At 39.2% G+C, this 26,101-nt stretch overlaps 1 protein-coding gene across 12 annotated transcripts in view; it reads left to right on the top strand.

Moving 5' to 3' along the window:
• GTF2I (general transcription factor IIi) overlaps window positions 1-26,101 on the top strand; it is an 81,126-nt gene that overhangs the window by 26,109 nt on the left and 28,916 nt on the right. For 5 of the 12 annotated variants that reach the window (XM_058164311.1, XM_058164308.1, XM_058164304.1 and 2 more), the window contains 9 exons: window positions 5,535-5,594; window positions 6,264-6,320; window positions 10,198-10,260; window positions 12,156-12,257; window positions 14,381-14,446; window positions 17,713-17,896; window positions 22,728-22,786; window positions 24,098-24,169; window positions 24,882-25,065. In XM_058164311.1, coding sequence (XP_058020294.1) covers window positions 5,535-5,594; window positions 6,264-6,320; window positions 10,198-10,260; window positions 12,156-12,257; window positions 14,381-14,446; window positions 17,713-17,896; window positions 22,728-22,786; window positions 24,098-24,169; window positions 24,882-25,065 — 847 coding nt within the window. The remainder of the gene's footprint in view (window positions 1-5,534; window positions 5,595-6,263; window positions 6,321-10,197; window positions 10,261-12,155; window positions 12,258-14,380; window positions 14,447-17,712; window positions 17,897-22,727; window positions 22,787-24,097; window positions 24,170-24,881; window positions 25,066-26,101) is intronic. The other 7 variants (XM_058164314.1, XM_058164312.1, XM_058164315.1 and 4 more) reach the window with 5 other exon arrangements.

Below are 26,101 nucleotides of genomic sequence, written 5' to 3'. Positions count from 1 at the left end.
AGTATAGCCATAAGATTGTACCTCATCTTGCTTATTGTCTTGATGACACTGGAGAGTGTTCTTGCCTTTATATTTCATCACAGTTTTCTCTGTTGATGGGATTTGTCATGAGATTGATAGTTGGTTAAAAATGCATTCGTATATACAGAAAAAAAAAGATTGCTGAGTAATTGCCCCCAAGAAAATAATTGTATAAGTCTTGCATTGAGATGCTGGCTGAAGAAGTTGTTATCTGTCTTTCTTGCTGCATTGGAAACAATCTGCTGCCTTGAAAGAGGCAGTGGTGAGACCCCTCCTCAAGAAGCCTTCCCTGGACCCAGCTGTTTTGGGAATTACCGTCTGGTCTCCAACCTTCACTTTGTTGCGAAGGTTGTTGAGAGTGTGGTGGCGCGTCAACTACCCCAATACCTGGATGAAGCTGTCTATCTAGACCCGTTCCAGTCCGGCTTCCGACCCGGATATAGCACGGAGACGGCTTTGGTTGTGTTGGTGGATGATCTCTGGAGGGCCAGTGACAGGGGTTGTTCCTCTGCCCTGGTCCTATTAGACCTCTCAGCGGCTTTTGATACCATCGACCATGGTATCTTGCTGCACCGGTTGGAGGGTTTGGGAGTGGGAGGCACCGTTTATCGGTGGTTCTCCTCCTATCTCTCTGACCGGTTGCAGACGGTGTTGACAGGGGGGGCGGAGATCGACCGCGAGGCGCCTCACTTGTGGGGTGCCACAGGGTTCGATTCTCTCGCCTCTCCTGTTCAACATCTACATGAAGCCGCTGAGTGAGATCATCAGTGGTTTTGGGGTGAGGTACCAACTGTACGCTGACGACACGCAGCTGTACTTTTCCACCCCAGGCCACCCCAACGAAGCTGTCGAAGTGCTGTCCCGGCCTGGAAGCCGTACGGGTCTGGATGGGGAGAAACGGGCTCAAGCTCAATCCCTCCAAGATGGAGTGGCTGTGGATGCTGGCACCCCGGTACAGGCAGCTGCAGTTGCAGCTGACTGTTGGGGGCGAAACATTGGCCCCAGCGGAAAGGGTGCGCAACTTGGGCGTTCTCCTGGATGAACGGCTGTCGTTTGAAGATCACTTGACGGCCATCTCCAGGAGAGCTTTTTATCAGGTTCGCCTGATTCGCCCCTTCCTTGACCGGGATGCCCTATGCACGGTCACTCACGCTCTTGTTACCTATTTATTTATTTATTTATTTTATTAGATTTTTATACCGCCCTTCTCCCGAAGGACTCAGGGCGGTGTACAGCCAAAATTAAAACCCACAATATACACAATCAAAACGGAATTTAAAACGAAGCATATTACAAGAGTGGCCGACTTTAAAAAGTTTAAAACCCTAAAAAATTAATAAATAACCCCGGTTAAAATTTAGTAAAACTTTTAATCCAGTCCCGCTTGAATGAATAAATGCGTTTTCAGCTCACGGCGAAAAGTCCGAAGAACAGGCACTTGGCGTAAACCAACGGGAAGTTCGTTCCAAAGCGCAGGGGCTCCAACAGAGAAGGCCCTACCCCTGGGGGCCGCCAGCCGACATTGTTTGGCGGACGGCACCCTGAGAAGACCCTCTCTGTGTGAGCGTACGGGTCGGTGGGAGGCATGAGGTAACAGCAGGCGGTCCCGTAAGTACCCGGGCCCTAAGCCATGGAGCGCTTTAAAGATGGTAACCAGAATCTTAAAGCGCACCCGAAAGACCACAGGAAGCCAGTGCAGACTGCGTAGTAGTGGTGTTACATGGGAGCAACGAGTGGCTCCCGTTACTACTCGCACAGCTGCATTCTGGACTAACTGCAGCCTCCGGGTGCACTTCAAGGGCAGCCCCATGTAGAGAGCATTGCAATAATCCAAACGAGATGTGACCAGAGCGTGAGTGACCGTGCATAAGGCATCCCGGTCCAGGAAGGGGCGCAACTGGCGGACCAAGCGTATTTGGTGAAAGGCCCTCCTGGAGACGGCCGCCACATGATCATCAAACGACAGCTGCCCATCCAGGAGGACACCCAAGTTGCGCACCCTTTCCATTGGGGCCGATAACTCGCCCCCAACAGTCAGCCGCGGTTGCAGTTGACTGTACCGGGGTGCCGGCATCCACAGCCACTCCGTCTTGGAGGGATTGAGCTTGAGTCTGTTTCTCCCCATCCAGACCCGTACGGCTTCCAAGCACTGGGACAGCACTTCGACAGCTTCGTTGGGGTGGTCCGGGGTGGAAAAGTACAGCTGAGTGTCATCAGCGTACAGATGGTAACTCACCCCGAAGCCACTGATGACCTCACCCAGCGGCTTCATATAGATGTTGAACAGGAGAGGCGAGAGAATCGAACCCTGAGGCACCCCACAAGTAAGGCGCCTCGCGGACGATCTCTGCCCCCCTGTCAACACCGTCTGCGACCTGGATTATTACCTCCCGCCTGGATTATTGCAATACTCTCTACATGGGGCTCCCCTTGAAGAGCACCCGGAGGCTGCAATTAGTTCAGAATGCGGCTGCGCGGGTGATAGAGGGAGCCACAGGTAGCTCCCACGTAATACCACTCCTGCGCAGGCTGCACTGGCTATCTGTGGTCTTCCGGGTGCACTTCAAGGTGTTGGTCACTACCTTTAAAGCGCTCCATGGCTTAGGGCCAGGGTACTTACGGGACCGCCTTCTGCTACCGAATACCTCCCACCGTCCCGTACGCTCATACAGAGAGGGGCTTCTCAGGGTGCCATCCACCAAGCAATGTCGGCTGGCGGCCCTCACGGGAAGGTCCTTCTCTGTGGGGGCTCCTACTCTCTGGAACGAACTTCCCCCTGGATTACGCCAACTGCCTGACCTTCGGACCTTCCGCCGTGAGGTCAAGACCTATTTATTCATCTGTGCGGGACTGGCTTCATGATTTTTAAATTTTATAATTTTATATTTTTAGAGAGTTTAATTTTAATAGGATATTGTTTTATATCTCAGCCTATATATAATAAGTTTTTTAATCTTTGTTTTAATTGTATATTGTTCTATTTTTATTATGACTGTGAACTGCCCTGAGTCCTTCGGGAGAAGGGCGGTATAAAAATCTAATAAATAAATAAATAAATAAATAAAATCTGGAATTCAAATAGAAATGAAAGGGCATTCAAAATGGAAATATACTCATGTTTCTATTCTTTCCATGTCGAATGAAGTTTTTAAAGGATGTACAAAAAAGGATATTAAAAACATTGTGGCTCTATTTAGGTAACGGGTCAACAGAGGAAACTTACCAACAATTTAGTGTTATCTGAAGTGAGAAACTTTGGTTTATATAGTTCGTTAAAACTGAATTGGAAGCCATGGAATTATGTAATTATGCCCATTGCTTGACTCCCAGCAATTATGTGCAAAGATTAATGTGTTGAATGAATAGGCAGCTTTAAATTATTGCTTGCTTTAATGGTGCTGAAATGATACAGAGTGCAATATAATTTGCTGTCATTCTAGGATCCAGCGGTAAATGACTTTTGGAATTCTTCACACTGCTGTAATTCTTAAATTGTATTTCTGTGTCACATCAAAAATGCTGAATACAAATACTCCCCGTAGATGCCCACTGTAATCTTCTCACCTACCATATTTTTCACACTATAAGACGCACTTTTCTCCCCCCAAAAAGTGGGTGTAAATATCTGTGCGTCTTATAGAGCAAATATTGCGGAGGGGGGTTGGTGCAACAACGGTGTTTGCTGCGATAGGCGGTATGCCCTGCCGCCTAGAACAGCTGATTGGCGGTATTCTGGGAGGCCGATCCAACCGCCAATCAGCTGTTAAGACAGTGAAGGCTTTAGCATTCCGCGGCAGCAACTCAGCTCAGTTGACTGGTGGTGGGCACAACGGAGTGGAGCCCTGATGAGCCACGTGCTTGGGCTGCTATAATGTGCGGAAGCTGACCAGGCTGTTAGCTGTTTGCTGCAAGGACACTAGCCAGATGAATATCGGATGGGTGATGGGAGGCAGAGGCAGATTTTTTTTCTTGTTTTCCTCCTCTAAAGCTAATGTGTATCTTATGGTCCAGTGCGTCTTATAGTGAGAAAAATACGGTATTTAGAAATATATATGGCTACTCATCTGAGACAAATAATTCTAGGTAGTAGCAATATAAGTAATATAAATCTGAATGAAAAATATAATGAAGAGCTGAAAAATCTCACAAAAATTTGACAAACCCAAGTATTCTTCAGTTTCTGTCAACAACTCAGCCCCAATGTCTTAAGACGGGGGTGTCAAACTGGTGGCCCACTGGCCGGATATGTTACACACAGGACATGCCCACTGCAGCTCCACAAAGGGAAAAATGTGATACCTCACGTGACAGTAATGTGATGTGGTGAGTTTGACACTCGTCTAAAAGAATTGCCAGGTTTTCATAGCCCTCTGAAAGGCCAACAGAATCTGGGCCATCTGGATCTTAGAAGGAAGGTTGTTCTTTAGAGTGGGCACCATGATAAGGAAGGCATATCTCCTGGATCCAACAGGATTGCATTGTTTCATTGAGATGACCCGAGCATGCCTACCCCATAACATCTGGTGGGGTTGGTAGAAGTTACTGGAGACAGGCAGTTCTGAAAATAACCTCTGTGCTTTACGGAGCTTTAACAGTTGATAATCAGCATCTTGAATGACACTTGGAAGCCTACTAGAAGCCCCTGCATCTTGCTCAGCAGTGGGGTTACATTTTTTTTTAATTTACATTTATATCCCGTCCTTTTCCGAAGACTCAGGGCGGCTTACAGTGTATATGGGTGAATCTTGGTGGACTACTGCCTTCTGGACCAAATGAAGCCATCATCTGTATTCCAGAGAGCCCCATTTAGAGAGTGCTGCAGAAATCCATGTAGAAAGTGGCTCATCCATCTATGGATTATTCAAAGGAAAATCTGGATTACCGTATATACTCGAATATAAGCCGATCCGAGTATAAGCCGAGGTCCCCAATTTTACCCCAAAAACTGGGGTAAACTGGGGACTCGAGTATAAGCCGAGGGTGGGAAATGAGGCACCTACCGGTTGGGGAAACCCTCCCTCCCTCAGCTGAGAAGGCTGGCGGCTCCCCCGCCCCGCCCTCTCACTGCACCGGCAGGGCTTCAGTCCGGTAAAATGTGAAAAAAAGAAGAAAAAAAAACTTGAGTATAAGCCGTATAGACCCGAGTATAAGCCGAGGGGACGTTTTTCAGCACAAAAAATGTGCTGAAAAACTCGGCTTATACTCGAGTATATACGGTACACAAAACTCATGACTTCTCATGTTAAACTACACAATTCATTGCAACTTGAAAGTACATCACAAACACATGGGCGGGTATATGTTTTATACAAATGACATTTAGAGGGAGGAGGCTGTAGATGCATTTGGAACTTGTTCATGCTAACCATTAATAGCCGTTTAAATATTGTTCAAAACCTCTCACCCGTTATAACTATTCTTTTCCCTGTAATTGCTTGATTCAGTTCAGCATGCTCTCATAATGGAAATGGAAAAATCTTAGTGATTTTTTATGGCTGTCTTTATTTACAAAGCAGGTCCTTCAGAAACTTCGGCGATTGATGAGAAAATCGCCATGGCAAAGTCTTACACAGGTATAGCAATTCACTTGTTCATTATCATGGTACTATTTCTCACAACATTAATGCCACAAAATCATATCCTGCTTTCCAGGAACACTGTTCATCTAAATTTGATTTCAGATCCATGGCCTGAATTATATTGGCTAGTGATTTCTCCCCCTCATTACTTTCCTATTTTGGATTCATCAGAAACTTTGTTTCTGCTTACAGCTGCTGTATTCCTTCTTTTTCCATTTGTGGGAAATAAAGAGACCTTTTTAAATGCCCTTTTTGCACACCTTTCTGTTTTCCATATTTTCTAACCCTTCAGATTGGCAAATTAGGAGGGTTAGCAATTCAGTAATTCAAAGGAAATCTATTGAATATAACGGGAAAATGTGTATATTTTCCCAGCTACACTCTTTCATCCATTCCCCAGTTCTTTTTAAAATCTATACTATCTGGATTTTGTGAAGAAAACGCTTCCAAATTATCAGTGACCTAAATACTGTACTTTTGGATTTTTGTTTTGGATTGACTTTTTCCATAGATTTCTGTTTGCAGTGATCCTGCTGGAGGCTGGATGCCAAAGTGCCATAAAACTTCTACTCAGCCTGTTATTTAAGAAACTAATTCTGAAATTTCAAGTGTTGATTAGCATCCTCCACTTTTTTATGATGGTATGTTTATATTTGTCTAAAGGGAGCAACCAGGGTTCCGATTGCAGTGAAGGAACAGATGTGGAATTACCAGTAGAAGGTTAGAAATATGTAAATTTTAAAAAATAAACTCTGGTAAGGTATTTCAAAAATTAAAAGAGCACAGTGCAAACATATCCATTGTGTCTGTGTCTTGCATTCTTTTTTCATTTTCCACATGGTTGTATATTTATTGTCCTCCCCTTGAATTGTGATCCTGCATGTTTATTGTGGAAAACTATTGAGAAATACTTTCAATATAATCTCCCTTTCCCCCTTCTTCCATCTTCCAGTAAAGGCTATTTGGAAAGATTTGATAATTGGTTTCCTCCATCCAATTTGTCTTCTCCATCAACTTTGGTGGATTTTATTTACTGGTATCTTTTTCCTACTGAGTGGGCAATAGTGCTGCTACATAACAGAAGATCTAGAAAGTATGAAGGCAGATATGTGATTTTTTTAAATGGTGGCATTGAAAAGTTAGATATGTGTTTGTAATTAATTTACAATTATAATTAAATTTTAGGATTAGGCCTGGCTTATTTCAATTATTTCAATATATGGAACTAGCAGTGCAAAATTTGGTGCAATGGGACGTGAAAAAATATATAAAATTATTTAGTTGTATGATGCTTGCTAATATGAATTTTATTAAACAGATTTTCTCTTTCAAATTTAAAGACCTTATTTCTGAAAAGGGATTGTTGCTGTTGCTACTGAGAATGTTACTGGTGCTTGCCAAAGCATATATTAACATTCCAATTGGTTTCAGTGTCATAATATTAAGGATTATTGTTTAATAAAAGCTGAATTGGTGGGCTACAAATTGTAGTTCATAGGAGCATTTCTATTATGGAAATATTTTTTGAATCGGTGAACAGTTATAAAGCATTAAGCATGTCATTAGATTTAACTCCCTGTTCAAATTTTAAGATCATATTATATTGTCAAATTACTCTGGTTCCTGAGCCCCTTTTGTGCATTGTAAAATAGAATCTGAAAGTAATACTGCTTTGGACTGATCCCAAGTTAATGTTACTGAATAAGCCAGTATTTATATCTATTAATGTATTTATTTTGAATATTAAAGGGGCCTTCTCTGTTCCTTTAGGGTTTTGTTGCTTATTTTGATGGAGTGAATCTGAAAAACTGATATTTTTTGTTTGATCAGAATCTGAAGAGGAAATTCAGCAGGTGTCAATCAACATTTGTATTAAAATTAATAGACTTAAGTAAACAGTTGAAGTACCTTAATAGAAACTTTTCAGAAAGCCTTTGGGGATATGTATAGGGTATTAAAGGATTTTCAATTCTATACAGTGTAAAATGCTATATTATTATTTGGACATAGAATCTTTTCCATGTCTTCTTTTGTTCGTAACCTTTTATGCTGTGTAGATCACTTACCTGTCAGTGTAAAATTTTGAACATGCTTCATGTTCAAAATGTTTGGAACATGCTTCATTTTAAAAAATGGATCACTTGCTACCCCCTTTTTCTCTTGATTTAGATTAAAGAGGAATTCAGAAGTTTGTTTTTGTTCTTCATTAAACTGAGATGGGTCTACTATCCATACTGATAAATCTTTACTATGGTTTATTTGAAAGAGATGAATTTCAACCTTCGTTCTGTAATGTTGGTTTGGGTCAACATGGCTTATAGCAATAGCACTTAGAAGTTTATTCTGCTTCATAGTGTTTTACAGCCCTCTCTAAGTGGTTTACAGAGTCAACATATTTCTCCCAATAATCTGGGTCCTCATTTTATCAACTTCAGAAGGATGGAAGCCTGAGTCAACCTTGAGCCAGTGAGAATTGAACTGCTGGCAGTGAGCAGAGTTAGCCTGCAATTCTGCATTCTAACCACTGTGCCACCATGGCTCTAAGTTGTGGAGTTTAAAATTGGAAAAACTTCTAGATTGTGTGGCTGTATGAAGAGAACACCACATTATGTTTTATCCACATGTCTAAACTTGGCGACATGTTATTCCCAAACGATATCCTGCACAACATGTTTCCTGACATGCCTTGCTAGTAGGCAAGAATGGGAAATCTTAACTTCAGAAGAAGACATGATAAGGAAAGTAGAGCCTTAAAACATTAAGTAAGGTTCAGTAATTCTAAATTGGAACAGAAAGCTGAATTCAAATCCTTCTACCGTCTACCACGCAACTCTTATTTATATGCTGCTTTCTGATACTTCTCGAAATGAGTGACTTACTAGAACATTATGCATATATAATGTTTAGTAAGTTTTGATTTGCTATGACAATGCAGAAAAGTCATTCTCTACCCCCCCTTGAGAATTCCACGAACCCTTTACTAACTAGTCTTCCTACTCACATGGGCCAATACTAAATATTAAATTGATAAGCCGAGTGAGTTACCTAATTCAAAACATATTTTCATGCTTACATGCCTGAAATTTAGCAGACTATACCTGCTTTCCTCTCCCAGATTTTCATTAGCACAATGGTTACATTTCTGTATGCATATTTCTATCTGACTCTGGAGACAATATAAGAGTATAAATTATATTGTTAGAAATCTTCAGAGAATAATCTAACAAATTACATGTAACCTCTTTCTAAAGTACAGTTTTTGGGCTACAATTTTGGTCCCCCCCCCCCCATTTCTGCCAAAGGACAGTGAGCATGGTTAAACATGTGTTGAATAAAATTTTCCATTATTTCAGATAACTTTAAAATTAATGATTAAAAATGATGGAAACAGTTCTGCTTGAAGATATTAGTAATTTAGTACCTAACTTCTGGTTGAGTCACATGAATTCTATTTCCTACCCTTTTTTCATGTTTATTAGAATTTACATTTCCTAATAAAGATGGTCGCTTTAACGTTATATGCAGGTGGTCCTCAACTTAAGACCACAGTTGGGACAGGAACATACATTGCTAAGCAAGGTGGTTATTATCTGAGTCATATGCTTGATTTTATGGTTTTTTTACTGTGGTGATTAAGCAAATTTCACGTTTATTAAGTAAATCTGGCTTTCCTTGTAAACTACCTGGGAGGATAGCAAAGGATGATCACATGACAAAGATGAAAATATAACTTTTGAAAACTGGTCCAGTGCCTGGATAGAGCTAATTGTAATTTGGAAATATCAGCTCTTTGAATCAAAATAGGTCAAGAAATGCTGGAATTTCTTCCTGTGTTATTGACAGAGGCTTGTTTCTCCACCAGGTCTGCTTTGAAGAGCTGAGTGGAAATAAATCAGTTGAATAATGGAAGTAGCGGAGTCCATTATCCTTGTTATATAACCCCTTTCTCTAAGACTTTTGACTGTTAGAAAGAGCTGTTGATTTGGATTTGATATGTTTTCTGACTTTGGTGCTGGGAATAAGAAAGAAAATAAGAACAATAAGAATGTCTCATGTTGACACATGCTGTATCAATACTTTATGATACTTCCATTATATAAAATGTTACTGCTGATAATTGAATGACTTCAATGTGGGGAAAAAGATGAACCACTCAGTAGGTTTGGACAGCTGTAGAATACAAATGAACTGGAGAAAATACTATTTGCAGTTACAGTTCTAACCTTTAGACAACAATTGAAGTGTTAACATACATTTTTAGAAATATTACTATAATCATTCTCATTTGTTTGCATCATTGTAATTGTCTTGTGTGAGAATTTGTGAATTTCCTATATTCATCATTTTGAAAATTTTTGACAGCAAAGATTCAACTGAATCTAGAAAAAAGCTATTAATCTTGCTACTTAAACATTACGCGTTTCTATTTTCATTTCATAGATTTAAAAGCTTGTGATAAACTATTTTGACTTATATGTTATGGGTCTGTTTTATCCATAGTGTACAAGATATATGTCGACTTGCCCATGTCGAGTAAAACCAGTCTTTCAGTGTGTCTGCGCCGTTCAGATTTGGTTTTTTGTTCTGCTTTTTTCAGATTCTTCTCAGCATGCCACTTCTGAAACAAGTGAGGATCCTGAAGTGGAAGTGACCATTGAAGGTTGGCCATTTTCTCAACTAATTTTATTTTGCTCACTTGTTTCAGAAGAATCTCAATCATGTGGCATTGTGTACATCACTTCTATCCTTCCTCCCAAACCCTTCCCATTCCATAAGATAAATTGTGTTGGGCAAGCTAGTCTTTTGTAAATGCTGAATTTGAATCATCATGTTTTCTAGAGCGGTTGATGTCAAAATACTCAATCTGATATTACTGCTTACCAGAAGGAAGCAGTTTCAGCAGGTTCCGTTTCAACTGAGGAAGGTTCATTGGGCAATGATTAAAGCTATGGAAGTTCTCCAGAGTACTTGAGAAATATCCACTCATTTGGTGATCTAGTAAAACCAAAAGACCCGTTTGTCTGTAATGTCCGCACATCATTTTGGTCTTGCTGAAGTTTTGTAGGATTTGAAGCAGATAAAAACAAAGTGTTCAAAATTGAGAAATGCAAACAGTAGATTTGGGAATTAGAAAATACCTTCTGAAGTTGACTGCCTAATGTTAAGATCTGATAATGTACCTCAGAGCAAAGTCTTCTCAAATCTGTTTCTTCCTGCCCTTATCTCCTCTCCACCCACCCATTGCCTGTGACAAATTGCTATTTTAAAAACTACACGAATCTCATAAAAGAAAGAAAAGTGAGATGAAAGAAGTTGAAGAACTGAAAGGGTGTTTAGATTTTGCAGTTCCAGAGTAATAACTAGTGTTCTAAGAACTGAATTTAGTAAACAAGGTTGGTTGAATTCTGATAAGACTGTTTAGATGATGTATGCCTTGATCATGCCTAGTTATTTGGATATCCCTGGAAGAGAAATAGGAAAATAAGAGATATTCCTGCATGTGAAAAAAATAATATTGATAGCTTTTCCTGCATGAAAAACAAAAGCACCATGTTCTGTGATGTAGTGTCATATTTTGTAAATAAAGTTAATAAGAGTAAATTTCTCAGTGTTAAATTGTGTTACTTTGTCATAAATTTGAAGGGTATGACATTGTAGAAATATAATCTCAGAACATAGTTACAATGCATTTCTTCTTCTGTGTCTGTTTTATTTATAGTAATGGCAAAAGTTAGTCTAATAATTTTTCAAAAAGTATTCAAAAATACTAGTCAGTATTTGCTAACAACCAACTTACACTGGAACATCTGTTCATTTTATTTTGAGCAGCTGTTGGATTGACCTGGCAGGCTAATTTAGGTTATGGGGGGAGAAAGGGTGGAAACAACACTACAAGGGGTATTCCTATTTATGCATGTGTATGTTTGCATCTGACTTCTTTTCTCTTGCCTCATAACTTTTTAGTTGATAATTGCATCCTTGAATATATAGTTTAACATACTTCTTAACATAAATATGTTTTCCTTTTTAAATGTTTTGGCGGACATTATTGATTTCTTTCTGTTTAAAATGTAAGCTTATTCACATTTATTAGATCGCTAGTAACATTTTACACATCGATTCCTCTTAATTTTGGTGTTTATTCATTTATTGCTGGAATTACAACCCAATTGTCTCTTATCCCCACCATCTACCAATATATTTATTTGGTATTCTGAGAGAGATTTATATCCTCTAACTTTATGATATTTTTATTTTCAAGTCATTTAATCTAATGTGGTATCTTTATACTTGGTTGAAACTCCAAACTGAATGGGGTAGGGTAGGGCCTTGTTGAAGGTAAGATGGGAAAAGCCAGGGTGCAACTTCTAATCCTACTGACATAGTTGGAGTTTTAGGTGGGAAAGTTAGGGTTAGGATAGAATTGATAAAAAAGAATTGATAAGTGAATTCTTATTTTGGAATAGTTCAACAGCAGATTATTTGTCATTATTTTTAAAGACAGTGAGATAATGTCAAGTAACAGCTGTGATGCATATGTTTATCTCTCTGAAGATGATGATGACTATTTACCACCACATAAGAAGACGAAGAGCATAGAACCAGTTAATGATGCTTCCAATGTGGGCAGAAGAAAAGCTAGAGAGTTCAATTTTGGTAAGTTTTAAATGATATTATAAATCTTTCATTTTGAAGCAGTTCTAGTTTAGACCTATCCACTGGGAAAGTTTCAACAAGACTAATGTAAGAATGTCCTTCACAAGATCTATTTTGCTAGATCATCGTGGCAGGATGGTATGCCTGAGAGGGGTGAGCAAATAAAGGTAAGAGTATATGCCAAGAGTATATATGTTGAGAACCAAAATAGAGACATATTCATTAAGTTCTGGGAAGGAAGATAGTATTAAGAAGGGACTAAATCTTATTCTTGTCTCCCTGGGGCATAAGAGGAAAGGGAGGAGAAGCACAATAAGATTTGCAAGGTTGTATTATAGCTGTCTTTTTTTTTTTTTTTTTTTGCATTTATATCTTGCCCTTCTCCGAAGACTCAGGGCGGCTTACACTATGTGAAGCAATAGTCTTCATCCATTTGTATACTATATACAAAGTCAACTTATTGCCCCCAACAATCTGGGTCCTCATTTTACCTATCTTATAAAGGATGGAAGGCTGAGTCAACCTTGGGCCTGGTGGGACTTGAACCTGCAATCTTGCAAGCAGTTGCTGTTAATAATAGGCTGCATTAGCCTGTTGCGCCACCAGAGGCCCTTTAATATAGTCTTAATATAGTACTGCTTTTCCTGGGGAGTATGGTGCCGGATCTGGTCTATCTCAAAGGGATGACTATAATACAGGTAATCCCTGACTTAGGACCACAATTAAGCCCAAAATTTCTGTTGTTAAGTGAGACATTTGTTAAGTGAATTTTGCCCCATTTTACGTCCTTTCTTGTCTCAGTTGATAAGTTAGTAACCCAGTTGTTAAGTGAATCTGGCTTCCCCATTGACTTTGCCTGTCAGAAGGTCGCAAAAGGTGATACAGTTGACAGAAGAAATGAAGAGAAATCAAATCCTACAAGAATAACTGAAATACTTTGAAGTTCTCTGACACATAAAATCCAAGACAGTCATACTGGCCATGGGGAAAAAGTATATATTTTGTAGAACTAAATGTATTGGCTAGACATATATTTTAAAGATTCAGAATGTTCATATGAGACTAGATGGTACGATAGATGTAATCAAGCTCCTCATCAGGCTTTTTTGAATTTAAATATCACTGAAAATATGATAGAAGGAGGACAAGGAGGTAGTGATTTGATGTCATGTACAAACCAATAAGCTAGACTTTTATAGAATGCATTAATGTGGCTGATAGTGTGGAGTTAAGGTCTTGGGCTTGTTTCATGTTTGTTAATATAATTGGGGATAGCCTTAATCCTGACAGGGAGATGGATTGATTCTAAACCAAGTCAGAATTTTATTTGGTCCTAACATTTAAAATACAAGTTTTGTATCTAAGTTCTTCCATTATTTAGAAGGTCTCCTTAACTTTAATGGAAATAAGCTACTGACTCACTTACTAAAGAGAGATGGATGGATATAGATTTGTTTTTTTGTTTGTTGCAGGATTTACTTTCTATATTCACACATTAGCAACTAGATAGAATTAATACTTAGAATGAAATAAGTTAAGAGGTTTGGTATATCTTCTAGAGCAGAAGTGTCAAACTCAAGGCCGGCCTGCAGGCCGCCTTGGAAACAGCAATGGACCAGCCCTCAGTGCCTCTGTGAATGAATACAGAGCTCAGGAGGGCCATGCAAGGCCCTCCTAGAGCTCCGTTTTCGCTGGCAGAGCGCTAGCAAAACAAACTAAAAACAAAACAAAAGGAGAAATGTTTCCCCTTTTGCATTTCAGCATCCAAAAAGGGACAGGAAAGGAGAGAGGGAAAGAAGAAAGACAAAGAAAAAGATGAGAAGATGGGAAGAGAGCAAGGGAGGAAAAATAAGGAAAGAGGGAAGGAAGAAGAAAGGAGAATGAAGAGGGAAGGAAAAAGAAAAGGAAGGAAGGAGATTATAATGAGAATGAGGGAGGGTCTGAGGGAAGTTCTGCCTTAGCACTTGGCCACCACAGGTGCCCTCAACATGAGTGATGTCGAACTGGCCATGGTCCCTCCGGCCACGCTCCCAAGGTCAAACACAACCCTGATGTGGCCCTCAATGAAATCGAGTTTGACACCCTTCCTCTAGAGGGCTAACAGGTTCTTTTTTTCCTTTCAGAGAAATGGAATGCTCGAATTACAGACTTGAGAAAGCACGTTGAAGAATTATTTGAAAGAAAATACGGTATATGTCTTCCTCCCCTTTCCCCAGTTGTCCAGTTATATTCAAATACTTCTTATAACTTCTTAAAAGTTTGACTTCTTTATGCCATAGGGTCTTTTGGCGTATTGTTCTGCCATTGTCCAAGAGCTGTCAATGCCAAAGAGTGTTTATAACTGATTGGTTCTGCAGACTTAGAGAGATTGCAATAGGTTTTAGTATTTTCTGCTTTACTGAAGGGCCTGCTGTTGGAAGTTCTGTAAGGTAATTGTTTTTAGACTTGGCTTCCTAAGAATGCAAATCCTCTGCATGGAATTTAAATACACTGCCAAGAAAAGCTGTAGCCTGGGACCTGCACAAAATAAAAAGAGTATTAATATTGCATATTTTGTGGGAATTAATTTTTCTCCTGTGCGGTTTGAAAAGGCATCTATATATGAGTTAATCTCCTATACTGCTTGGAAGGCAGGGATCTCATGACAAGCAAAGCTAGTGTTAATGATGGTACTCTTAATCTCCTCCTTCAGTTCTGTTTCCTATTTTACCCAGTTTAGGCTTCTCAAAAAATTTTCATATTCTATTGCAGCTCAATTCTGTTCATAATTTTATTTCTTTTATTATTATTATTTTGCACACTTTTAAAAAACTTTCTATGTTCTTTAGTTGTAGAGGTATAGGTAAAGAATCTACTAAGTATCAAATTAAGGCTGAAAAAAAGGCAAAAGTGCTTTTGTCTAGGATATTTTCCTGCTTGAGCCAGAGTGCTTTTTTCTTGGAAACTGGAAAATTATCCAGATAAAATTATCCAAGGTGCTGGATCCAAGGAAGGCTTCTTCTGAACGGGGTATGCAATGCCTACTTAAATGCAGTGAGACATCCCCTGGTATCAAAGAAGTTCTGCCAGCTTTCTGAAACTGGTTACAAACAAATACATGCTAACTGCCCAAAAAAGCCAGGAAGAGCATGGATTCCAAGCTCCTTTCTACTTCATCCAGATCTAACAGCCGGAATGAATCCAAGATAATAAAACAAGTTCCTCCACACACACCACCTAGGAAGAGACATAGATTTTGGCAAATTTATAGCACTCATTATCACATTGTATATTTAGGCATGAGCTTTTGTGCTCAGTCAAGTTCACTTTCAGTTTACTGGTGGTCCAGGTGTAATTTCTGACACATCCTCTCCTGAAGACCCTTAATATAAACCCAAGATCTTCTGTCAGAAAGAGGTCATTTAGGAGCAGTCTTGTCAAGCTGCCACTTCTAAATGTTTTGGAGAATTACACTCTGGCTATCAACACAGTGAGCTCCAGCTGCTAGCTCCAAGCAGAATGCCAGCTCCAGCCTTTCAGTACTGCCAACATCATAAAACAAGCACGTTGTTGTTGTTGTTGTTAGTCCTGAAGTCGTGTCCAACCTATCGTGACCCCATGGAAAATGTTCCTCCAGGAAACAAATAAATACTACCTTAAAGTAAAAACAAAGCAGGGAAAAAATAACAAAACAATAAATTAACAAAATAGAAAATTCCTGGTGAGTTTCCAGTCAGAGCCAAGTGTCAGAGTTCCAAGTAACAACCCCAATGAAAGAAAACTCCGAGACTTGAGTTTCCTCAAAGTTGCATTTTATTAGAAATATCATATTGACACATCTGGGAAAACCCGCTGGAGATGCCTCCCAGTTCCAGCCTTCCAGGTGCAGGGAAAGTTGGCCTTGACTTCTTGAGAAAGGAATGTTATTGTGACTAAATATCACCCATATGCCATACAATTCCCCTCTCTCAGTTTCCCACAGTAGTAAACATGGCAGGTCTGAAGGCCTAATACAAAAGATGGCTTCCAGGCATCTGACATTTTGAAGATGTTGATGTGCGGTTTTTATAATCTCCTATGTCTGTAGCTGCCTAACATTTAAAAAGTGGAGTGTAGAGGCAGAGGGATGTGAAAAATGTATGAAAATAGGATGTTTTTATATTGGCTGCATAGACGCCTTTTCCTTTAAGTAGACCTTATTTACTCCTAACCTATCTCCCCAGTCCATATATTGCATTGTTCAGCAGCATTTCCTGGCTCACAGATACTATTTCAGACTAGTACAATAGACCACATGTGCCACATTCCTCAAATCCTAGAAGATGTTGCAATACTTAAGACCAGCAAACATTTTACTTTCTGTTATTATTTTACTTTGGGGCAGCTGAGATCACAGTATGAGGCTGATTTTTTTTTTGATAAAAGAGAACAATTGCCAGACTAAAAACATTAAAAGCCAGTTTTCTAGCAGTGGTAAAGCCACTGCACAATTAAAGATTCTTGAAATTTTAGAGGACCCTGAAATCACAAATTACCTGTCCTATCAATTTTGAATCTACAATTCTCCCTTGATAATTTTTGGATCAGTCCAATCTCCATGCATTGGCAGAATTCATTAGATATTGAGGATTCTGAAGTTAACTGTAGTACAGTGTCTTCTTTGCCTATGCAGAAGATTGGGAGACAAAGCTCTTTTATTTTGAGTCACCTTAAGAATAAGAACTGAAACTCCTTCTTTCTTCTCTCTTTTTACTTCCTGCCAAATGCAGGTGTTGCTCTGTTCAATGGGTTATTTGCTCCCACCTCCTCTCCCCCTGAGAAATGATGAGAATACAGAAAGAGGGAGACGTAAGATGGTCCTATTACATTTTTACATCCTGACTCTAGATGAAAACATCCTTTTGTAGGTGTGATCATCCAACTGCAGGCCTACAGAACATATTTGTGAATAGCAAGTAAACTCAACTTCTGGGTTAACATGGACATGGCATAGATTTATAGTTGAGGTTTGGTATCTGTGTGAACTAGTGTGATATTTCTGAATCAGAAAAATAAATGAATCAGAAGATAAAATATGAATTGATCTGGGTCTGTACCATTTATAGCTTGATGGAATAGCTGTGCTAGCAATCCAGATTTATGCTCATTACTATATCTGTAGAGGACTTGCGCTGAGAGATTACAATGTTAGACAAATTAGAAAAAATAAAATTAGTTAATTCTGAATCATAGTTTGACTATGTTGTATGTGTTAGAACTCAAAACCAGGGTGCAAATATATTGTTAATGAAAATTACTATTGGTCATTGATGGTGTTTGGCATCGGTTTCAGAATCTTGGGGGTCCCTCCTTTTATTTAAAGTAGGCTCCATTGAAACATGTCATTACGTTGGTTACATTCAGCATCCTTTGGGAGCAAATAGTTTGGCATTCTTTATTTAAACTGTAATATAATTTTTCCTTGTTTACATTAAAGCTGAAGCTATTAATGCAAAAAGGCCTGTATCTATCCCGTATCCACTCTTCCAATCTCACGTTGAAGATCTGTATGTGGAAGGATTACCAGAAGGAATTCCTTTTCGTAGACCCTCCACTTATGGGATCCCACGTCTTGAACGGATTTTACTGGCAAAGGAACGGATCCGATTTGTGATTAAGAAGTAAGTAAGTTGAATTTAATTTTGTGGAACAGCCTTTTCTCTTTCTCAAAAAGAATTGCTGACTTGTGGTGATCTCCATCTCTCTTCACCTTCTGCAAGAACTAGAATTGAGTCAGTCGCACACTGAATTTTACTTATAAATAGGGAGTCTGCAAAATGAAAAAAAAAAGAGAGTTCTGTTTCAATCTTGGAATAAACCACTACTTTCTATAAATTCTGGGAAACCATTCTCGTTACTATGTGGCCAACATCATACCCAGAATGTTTTCACTGTTCCAAATTTTGGATAAAAATAATTGGATAGGGCAATAGAGGAAGCTGCCTATGTATTCCTCTCTCTCTTCCCTTTTTTTCTCAGCAAGCGCCAATATGTCATATCCCTCAAGCCTTCATCCTAGAATCTTCTCTTTCCTCCATCCCGTTTGCTGTCCCCATACACTGCTGGCCTGATCCTCAATCTTCCCAGTACTTTCCCCTCCATCAGTTGCCACTGGTGACTCATGGCAACATCGCCCAACCCTCTCCACAGCACCATCTCATGTTCCAGAACGCAGTCACTATTCATGCCAACCCAAAGATGCTTTTTCAAGAGGCAATTGGACTTTATGTTTTTTCTTTGAAGACGTTTTGCTTCTCATCCAAAAAGCTTCTTCTTAGCTGAAGAAGCTTCTTGAATGAGAAGCAAAATGTCTTCAAAGAAAAAACAGAAAGTCCAGTTGCTTCCTGAAAAAACACCTTTGGGACAACCATGATCTGGACAACTGGGAATCTCCATAGATATTCATGCCAACATTCCCCTGTATCTGCATAAGAGGGAAGGAAAGATAGATGTTGAGAAAATTGAGGAGGGCAGTCGGTGGAATATTCCACACCGGACACTAAACATGATTGAAGGGAGGGAGAGAAGGCATAGAAGGCACTGAGAAGATCAGGGCCTAGATAGGCTGATGGGATGCACCATGCTAGGAGCTGCTGAGGGGACAGAGGGAGTGACATGCTTCTGCCATTTCTTCCCTTTCCTCAACCACCAATCCTAATGTCCATAAATTCCCCCTCCCTTCTCCCTCCCATGCCCTCTTCTGATTAGAAACAAATTTGTACACAAACCAAAACACCTGAAACATATGTTTTACTTGAGGCACAAGTCACCCAAAAATTGCTGTCTCATGCTTGAATAATTTTAGGGACAGATAATTTTGCTAATCTTTACCTTTAGATTAAAGACAGACAGAAAAATGATATTTGCTTTTAAGAAATCCAGGAACATTATGTTCGATCCTGAACCAGAGGCAGCAGCCCCCCCCCCCGGCCTCTCCCCCCCTTAGATAGCCAGAGGGAACTGGGTGTGCAATTTGGACATTGAAAGCAGGATCTGAATGATGGAGGAGGTCCTGTAAACAAGATGAGCATAAGCACAAGCACATTTAACATGATTCTTAACATAACCACTTTGAATAGTAAATATTCAGAAAAAGAAGGAGCTAAATGGAACTGTGTGCATGTGGTTTTGGCTCAACTGTAACTATATCTGCTGATTATGCTGGAGTATTTTAAGTTTCACAGTTCCACGATTATGCTTTTTTTTTTTTTTTTTACATTTATATTCCGCCCTTCTCCGAAGACTCAGGGCGGCTTACAGTGTATAAGGCAATAGTCTCATTCTATTTGTATATTTACAAAGTCAACTTATTGCCCCCCCAACAATCTGGGTCCTCATTTTACCTACCTTATAAAGGATGGAAGGCTGAGTCAACCTTGGGCCGGGCTTGAACCTGCAGTAATTGCAGGCTACTGTGTTCTAATAACAGGCTCCTTACAGCCTGAGCTATTCCGGCGTTTGATTTGTTGATGGTTCTTAACATCTATTTAATGTCACTATTGATAAAATCAAATTATGCTGAGTTTATTAAAGGATTCCTAAAAGCATTTACATCTTTGTTTGCCGGTGAGGAAGCACTTTGGCCATTTTGCCACAGTGGAGCCAGGGCACCCGATAGTGAGTATCTGCTCCCACTCATCCTAGAGGCAGGGCATAATTTTCTCTTAATCCTTCCTCCTATGGGAGGGGAATAGTTCCCTTCCCCAGTTCTAGCCTTGTCTTGCTTTGAGGAATAGATCTATACAAGGGTTCTGACAGCTATCCACATGTTAACATTGATCTATGTTTTTAATCCTCAGCGATTTTAAGATAAATGGACTTATGCCGGCTGGGGAATTTGGGGAGTTGAAGTCCACACATTTTAAAAGTTGTTGAGGTTGAGATACATTGTTACTGGTAATCATTTATTTTTTTCCCCTTTCCCCTTTACTTTCTCCTTTATTTTCCTTTGTTAAAAAGCCTAGTTGGCTCTCATGAATAACAACTCACAAATGGAAATTCCTATCCATGGACAGTAAAGAATTTCTCTTGATGATTGCAGCCAAAGAAGGGATTGCCCTTCAACTGACTTCCATTTTCCCTTCAGGGAAACATGACCAGTATTGCAGTTACCAAGCCACTTGTTGTTTATAACTGCCAGTGGAGTTGTCATTGGTTCTCTTTGGAGTTTGTTGGCCCAGACACAACATGGGGTGGAAGATGGGGTCCTGGATACTCAGCACCCCAAGCCCTCTCTTCCCCTCCATTATTGGACCATTTTCCTATAGAGAAGAGGAAGAAGAATTGTCCCTAGGTAAGAAGGAGAACTTAAAGTCAGTCCCTGAGTCCACCAGGATTTTTTGAAAGCAAATTTTCTACAAGTATTCAGGAAAGTCTACAGTACTCTAGCCTATAGAAAACAGAGCCCTCTGTTCCTGTAGATCTTCTGGTGAACCCTCTGATAGCAGAGGGGTTCCTGATGGCTTGCATCCCCATCATGTGTTTTCCAGTTCCTGAAATACTTAACAAACTCTTCAAACTGGAGTGGAAGGGAATAAGGGGCACTCCTGCCTTGCTATTAAGCTTTCAAGTCTATTCCGTTACTAGATACCTTTCTGGTGGCACTAGTCTTGGGGCCATAAAGAATAAAGATAGTGGAAATACTTCCAAGCTCATAGTAGTCAAGCTAGAGATAATCCAGTGCAATTGTAATAAGGCAGCAAGAACTTCCTCACTACTATTTTCTCTGCCTGGGCTTCCGTTCTCTGGTTCTAGCAATTAACTCTATTCATCTTAAGCATAGAAAACTCAGACTCCCATGCCTTCTTAATGCACAGTTGTCACCTGGAGGCAGGACAGTCCGTTTATCCACTTGAAAGCAACTCTGATTGAAAGAGTGACATTTTGAGAAAATATCTGCCAAATGCTCAGGTGTAAATAACTATAGACATCTTTTTAATACTCTGTATGCTCTATATGTCAAGGTCCCCTATTCGGAACTGGGCTGCGACAAGCGGCAGGTTGGCATGCACATTCATGCACGCAGCTTGACTTGCACAAATGGTAGCTCAGGGCGTGTACACACACACGTAGCTCAACTTGTTCATGTGCTGACTCACTGTTTGTACAAGTTAAACTGCATGCGCGCACACTGGCCTGTCACTCCAGTGGCCCAGTTTCCCCCCCCCCTCCAGCCAGACCACCAAGCTGTTGAAATTAAAAGTATACATAGCAATTGCAGTAGCACTTAGACTTATATACTGCTTCATAGTGCTTTTACAGCTCTTTCTAAGCGGTTTACAGAGTCAGCACATTGCCTCCAATGATCTGGATCCTTTTTACACATCTTGGGAAGGCTCGAAGGCTGAGTCAACCTTGAGCCGGTGAGATTTGAACTGCCAAACTGCAGCTAGCAGTCAGCTGAAGTAGCCTGAAGTACTGCACTGTAACCATTGTGCCACCTCGGCTCTACATAAAGCACTCCTGCTACATACTGAAGTATGATATTTGCTCAGGGAAAACACTTAGATGATTGAATTGCAAACTGAACTGCTTTTTTCATAGAACATTTTTATTTGAAAGAATGACTGGCAAAACTATAGTTATTCAACCCTGAGCATTTGGCAGATGTTTTTTTTAAAAAATGTTAGTCTTTCAATCAGAGTTGCTTTCAAATGGATAAACTGACTGTCCTGCCTCCAGGTGACAACTGTGCATTAAGAAGTTCATGAGAGAACGAAAGTAAAAAAGACAAACAATGCCTCAGTGTGATTGTGAAAATTGTTTTGACATTGGGAGCTCCTTGAAAGTGCCTTGGGGACCCAGGTGTCTGTAGACCACATTATGAAAACCACTGTTCTATTGGATGCCCTGCCTTTGTTTGTAGGCAAACAGTCCTTGGATTTACTGTGAAAGTCTGTAGTTTGTAGCAGAGACAAAGCCTCCAGCTCACACCTAATGATTACGGCAGAAAAGTTTCAGGCCCCCCATCCCCCGTCTATATCTGCCTCTTTATTCCTAATTTTCTCAAGTATTTTATCTTTGCGTCTTTTTCTGGCTTATTCTGAAACTGGGAAATAGCTTATCCTTTCCCACTGGAAAGTAGGATTAGAAGAAATCTAAGCCCTGCCTCCAAGATGTGTGGGAGAAGATGCCCACTACCAGATACCCTCTCTCTGCTTAGGAAATTAACCTTTATGGTAAGTTAAGTGTACCATCTTCTCAAGCCAAACTTGGTTTATCACATTCCTGCGTAGTGTATTTTCCTGTTGAATGATGGTGTTCTTAATTTAGGTTTATAAATCTCTGCTATAATTTGGTCTTCTCACATTGTATGTATTCTTGTTTAATTTCTCTGTTCGTGGGAATGAGTAGAGGTCTATAACAAGTAAACAATATTTGCTATGGGCTAAAGTTGGTAATCAGAGTGGAATGTTGATTGCTGAAATATATACTTTGTTTGAATGTTTGCAGGCATGAGCTGCTAAATTCAACACGAGAAGATTTACCATTAGACAAACCAGTTACAGGAGGTAAGTGTGTGCACCCCAGTTGTGGCTACATTTGATGTAGATTTGTGCACAATTTTTGATGGAAATTGAGGGTCAACCATTGACAATGTATCCATGGTTGAAAAACCTGAGCTTGGAATTCAACTAAGTCCACAGACACTTATCTTAAAGGGTTGTGTTTGTAGGGAGAGCTAGCCAAAAATGCTTTCTTAGATTCTCAGGCCTTTAAATTTGCTTTATGTCAATAATCATCAATTTTAGATTTATAATTTTTAAAAATGTTTTTTTATGTGTACCTTTTTAAGATTCTTCATAAACTGTTTTGAAAGGTTCATTGAAATATAATAAACAAATTAAAACATTTCAGTAAATAAGTCACTGTAATAAAAATGTAAATGCAAAACATTTGTTATAGAAATTATTAACAATTACATTATTTAACAATGCTTAGCTGAGCAGAAACAGTTATACAATCTGACTTATCTCTAGTGGATTGACCCTGCCCACCAAAAATCAGCCCAAATTAATTTTATTGCTTTGAAAGATCTATAACCTGTTTTTAAGAAAACTTTTCATAAATAAACATAAATGAATTATTGCACACAGTATCTTTTTATTTCTAGCATTTGTAATTAGTGAAATTGAAATTGAAACTGTACCAACTAAAAAAATGGAATACTTGGATCAGTGGTTTGAATAAGCTTAAGATTGTGTATCTATCAGTCATGGGCATCTCTTCCTAGCAACAGTGCTGCAAAAATGACAACTTGTGTCGTGATACTATGACACATGCTCCACCCTTTGTACATACACCAACTTTGCAGTGTATGTATGCATTCTCTTTTTTCCTCACATGTATATACCTACCAGTATTAACATCTCTCCATGTACATTGTGGATAACTATGCTACTGATATGTTGTAAATATTAAAAGAGCTGAAATGTAAATAGGCTTTTTTCCTGCTGAATTAGATATTTAGACTGTAATAGCTACTCTGAGATTAGAAGTTCATTTTCTGGTTGTCCTTTTGCCCTGGTTACCCTTATTACCCTTGTCACATGATTACCTATCTGTCTGGTGCTTAGAAAAACTGCAGTATCTGCCCTTATTCGTTGTTTTGTCCCTTATTATAGTTGCATTATCTTGATAGCTATTGCTTATAAATACACTTATCAAAAGCATCTTCCTCTGGCCTTTTCCTCTACCAAAATTATTCATCCTTCAAGATGGAAAGGCTGGCAAAGTGAAATGGAAGTTTCTTAGAAAATAAGGAATTGCCTTTGGAATGTTAACTATTTTACTAAAGTCCTTGTATTCACCATTGATTATAGTGAAAGAAGAATGGTATGCCAGAATTACAAAACTAAGGAAAATGGTAGATCAGTTATTCTGCAGAAAATTTGGTAAGTACACCTGGTAGCAATTCATGGTGTATGTGTGTTTGTAACTTCTTTATAATACCTGAAAAAAAGTCTACCAGTTTGGTGATCTCTAAATTTAATGATAATTATTGATCAATTAATTACTTAAAAATTACAAATTAATATATTACTTTACTATGAGAATTCTGCCCTGTAAAGAAGAAAGATCATTTTTATGAGAGAAGCAGTGTAAAAAAAAATTAGCATCAAGTACAGTGGTACCTCGGTATTCGATTGCTTTAAATCTTGTTGAATTTGGTACAAAACACAATTTGACACAAAAATGTTGTCCCAGTACTCATTGCTTGTTTGGTATTCAATGCACTGCAAAAGGGAGTGGGGGACAGCTGCAGAGGGTGGACAGGAAATAGGCCGTGCTGGGAAGGTTGCTACAAAAGGAAGCAGGTGACAAAGGCAGAAAGAAGTCAGCTATGCTGGGAAGGTTACTGACATAGGAACAGGGAAATCCTTCCTGGCCAAAACAAAGGGTCACATGGTACCCACATGAGTTTGTTTGGTACTCATCCTTTTTAGTACTTGTTGCCTCTCGGAAGCAATTAATGATAAGTACCAAGGTGCCACTGTAGAAGTTTAACCTGTTTCTGAGTTGCTATTTTATAAATCAGACATTGGTAGTTTATGTCTTGTTCTTGCACGGAATCTGAGTGCTTTGTGTTGCTATGCTTTTTAATAGCTGAGGCCTTGGGAAGCACTGAACCAAAGGCCGTACCTTACCAGAAATTTGAGGCGCATCCCACTGATCTTTATGTGGAAGGTTTGCCAGAGAATATTCCATTTCGGAGTCCCTCTTGGTATGGAATCCCTCGGCTGGAGAAAATTCTTCAAGTGGGGAATAGGATAAAGTTTGTAATAAAAAAGTAAGACCAATTACTTGTGCATTTCAATATGTTCTCATTACATTTGCAAGATAAAAAACAATCCAATTTTAAGTAATATAATATATAATAAGGGAATAAAATAATTGTGTGGAATTTATTTCTGGTAGGCTTGTACTGTATGTGTTAAAATTACAATGAATGATACCATTCTCAAGGCTTTTCTTTTTTTTTTTCTGTGTCATGCTGTTTAAATAATGGTTTCCAAAATACATACACACATGTAAAAACTGGGATATGTTGAATCTGGTCATTTGTGCGTCAAGCAAGAATTCTGGGTTGATTGATTTGATAATCCAGTTTTTGTTTTGTTTTATTTTCTTGGCTGTCCACAATATTCTCAGAAGTCGTCTCTGACACCAAAATTCAAAAGTGTCAATACTTTTTTGATCCTGCCTCTTCGAAGCCCAACTTTGTATAGAGTATTTCAGTGAATAGTGTTTCTTGACCTCTTTTGATCATTTGTAGTTACAGATGCATCACAGCATTTGAGTATCTCTTCCAAGGCATTCTTGCTGCTGTACCATCACCAAGTGCATTCTTCCGTTTCTTCATATTTGGCAGTATCTTTTCACATTCATTTTTAATGTCTTTAAATTCATTCCACTATTCCTCTGGCTCTCTTATCAAGTATATATTCTCTTTGAAAATGGTGGATATAAGATCAAGTTCTTATTAGAGAAACTGGATGGCTTTTTCTTTCTTAGTTTAACTTGTTCAAGTTCCAAGTTGAGTGCTTTACGAACTGTTGCAGATTTCAGGTCTTTCTTCAGATTCTTTTAATTTAAAATAAAGCAAGTCACCATATTGAAAGCATCAGAATTTACCTTTATTCCAACCAAGCTTATAGGCCTTGGGTGCATCCCAGAAAGGTTTTTTTAAAATAAAATTTTATGTAGGTTTTGCCTAACAAGATAAAAATGACATATTTTAGAGCTAAAAGAAAACCCCCTATCTTCTTGACCTTCTCGTAAAATACATGTGCATCCCTAGTGTGAAAGTTGGGGACTCCAGTTGA

The sequence above is a fragment of the Ahaetulla prasina genome, chromosome 1 (genome assembly GCF_028640845.1).
Source record: "Ahaetulla prasina isolate Xishuangbanna chromosome 1, ASM2864084v1, whole genome shotgun sequence".
NCBI classification, from domain to species: Eukaryota; Metazoa; Chordata; class Lepidosauria; order Squamata; family Colubridae; genus Ahaetulla; species Ahaetulla prasina.
Note: the sequence above shows the minus strand (reverse complement) of the source record. Positions and strands in the feature narration are given on the sequence as shown.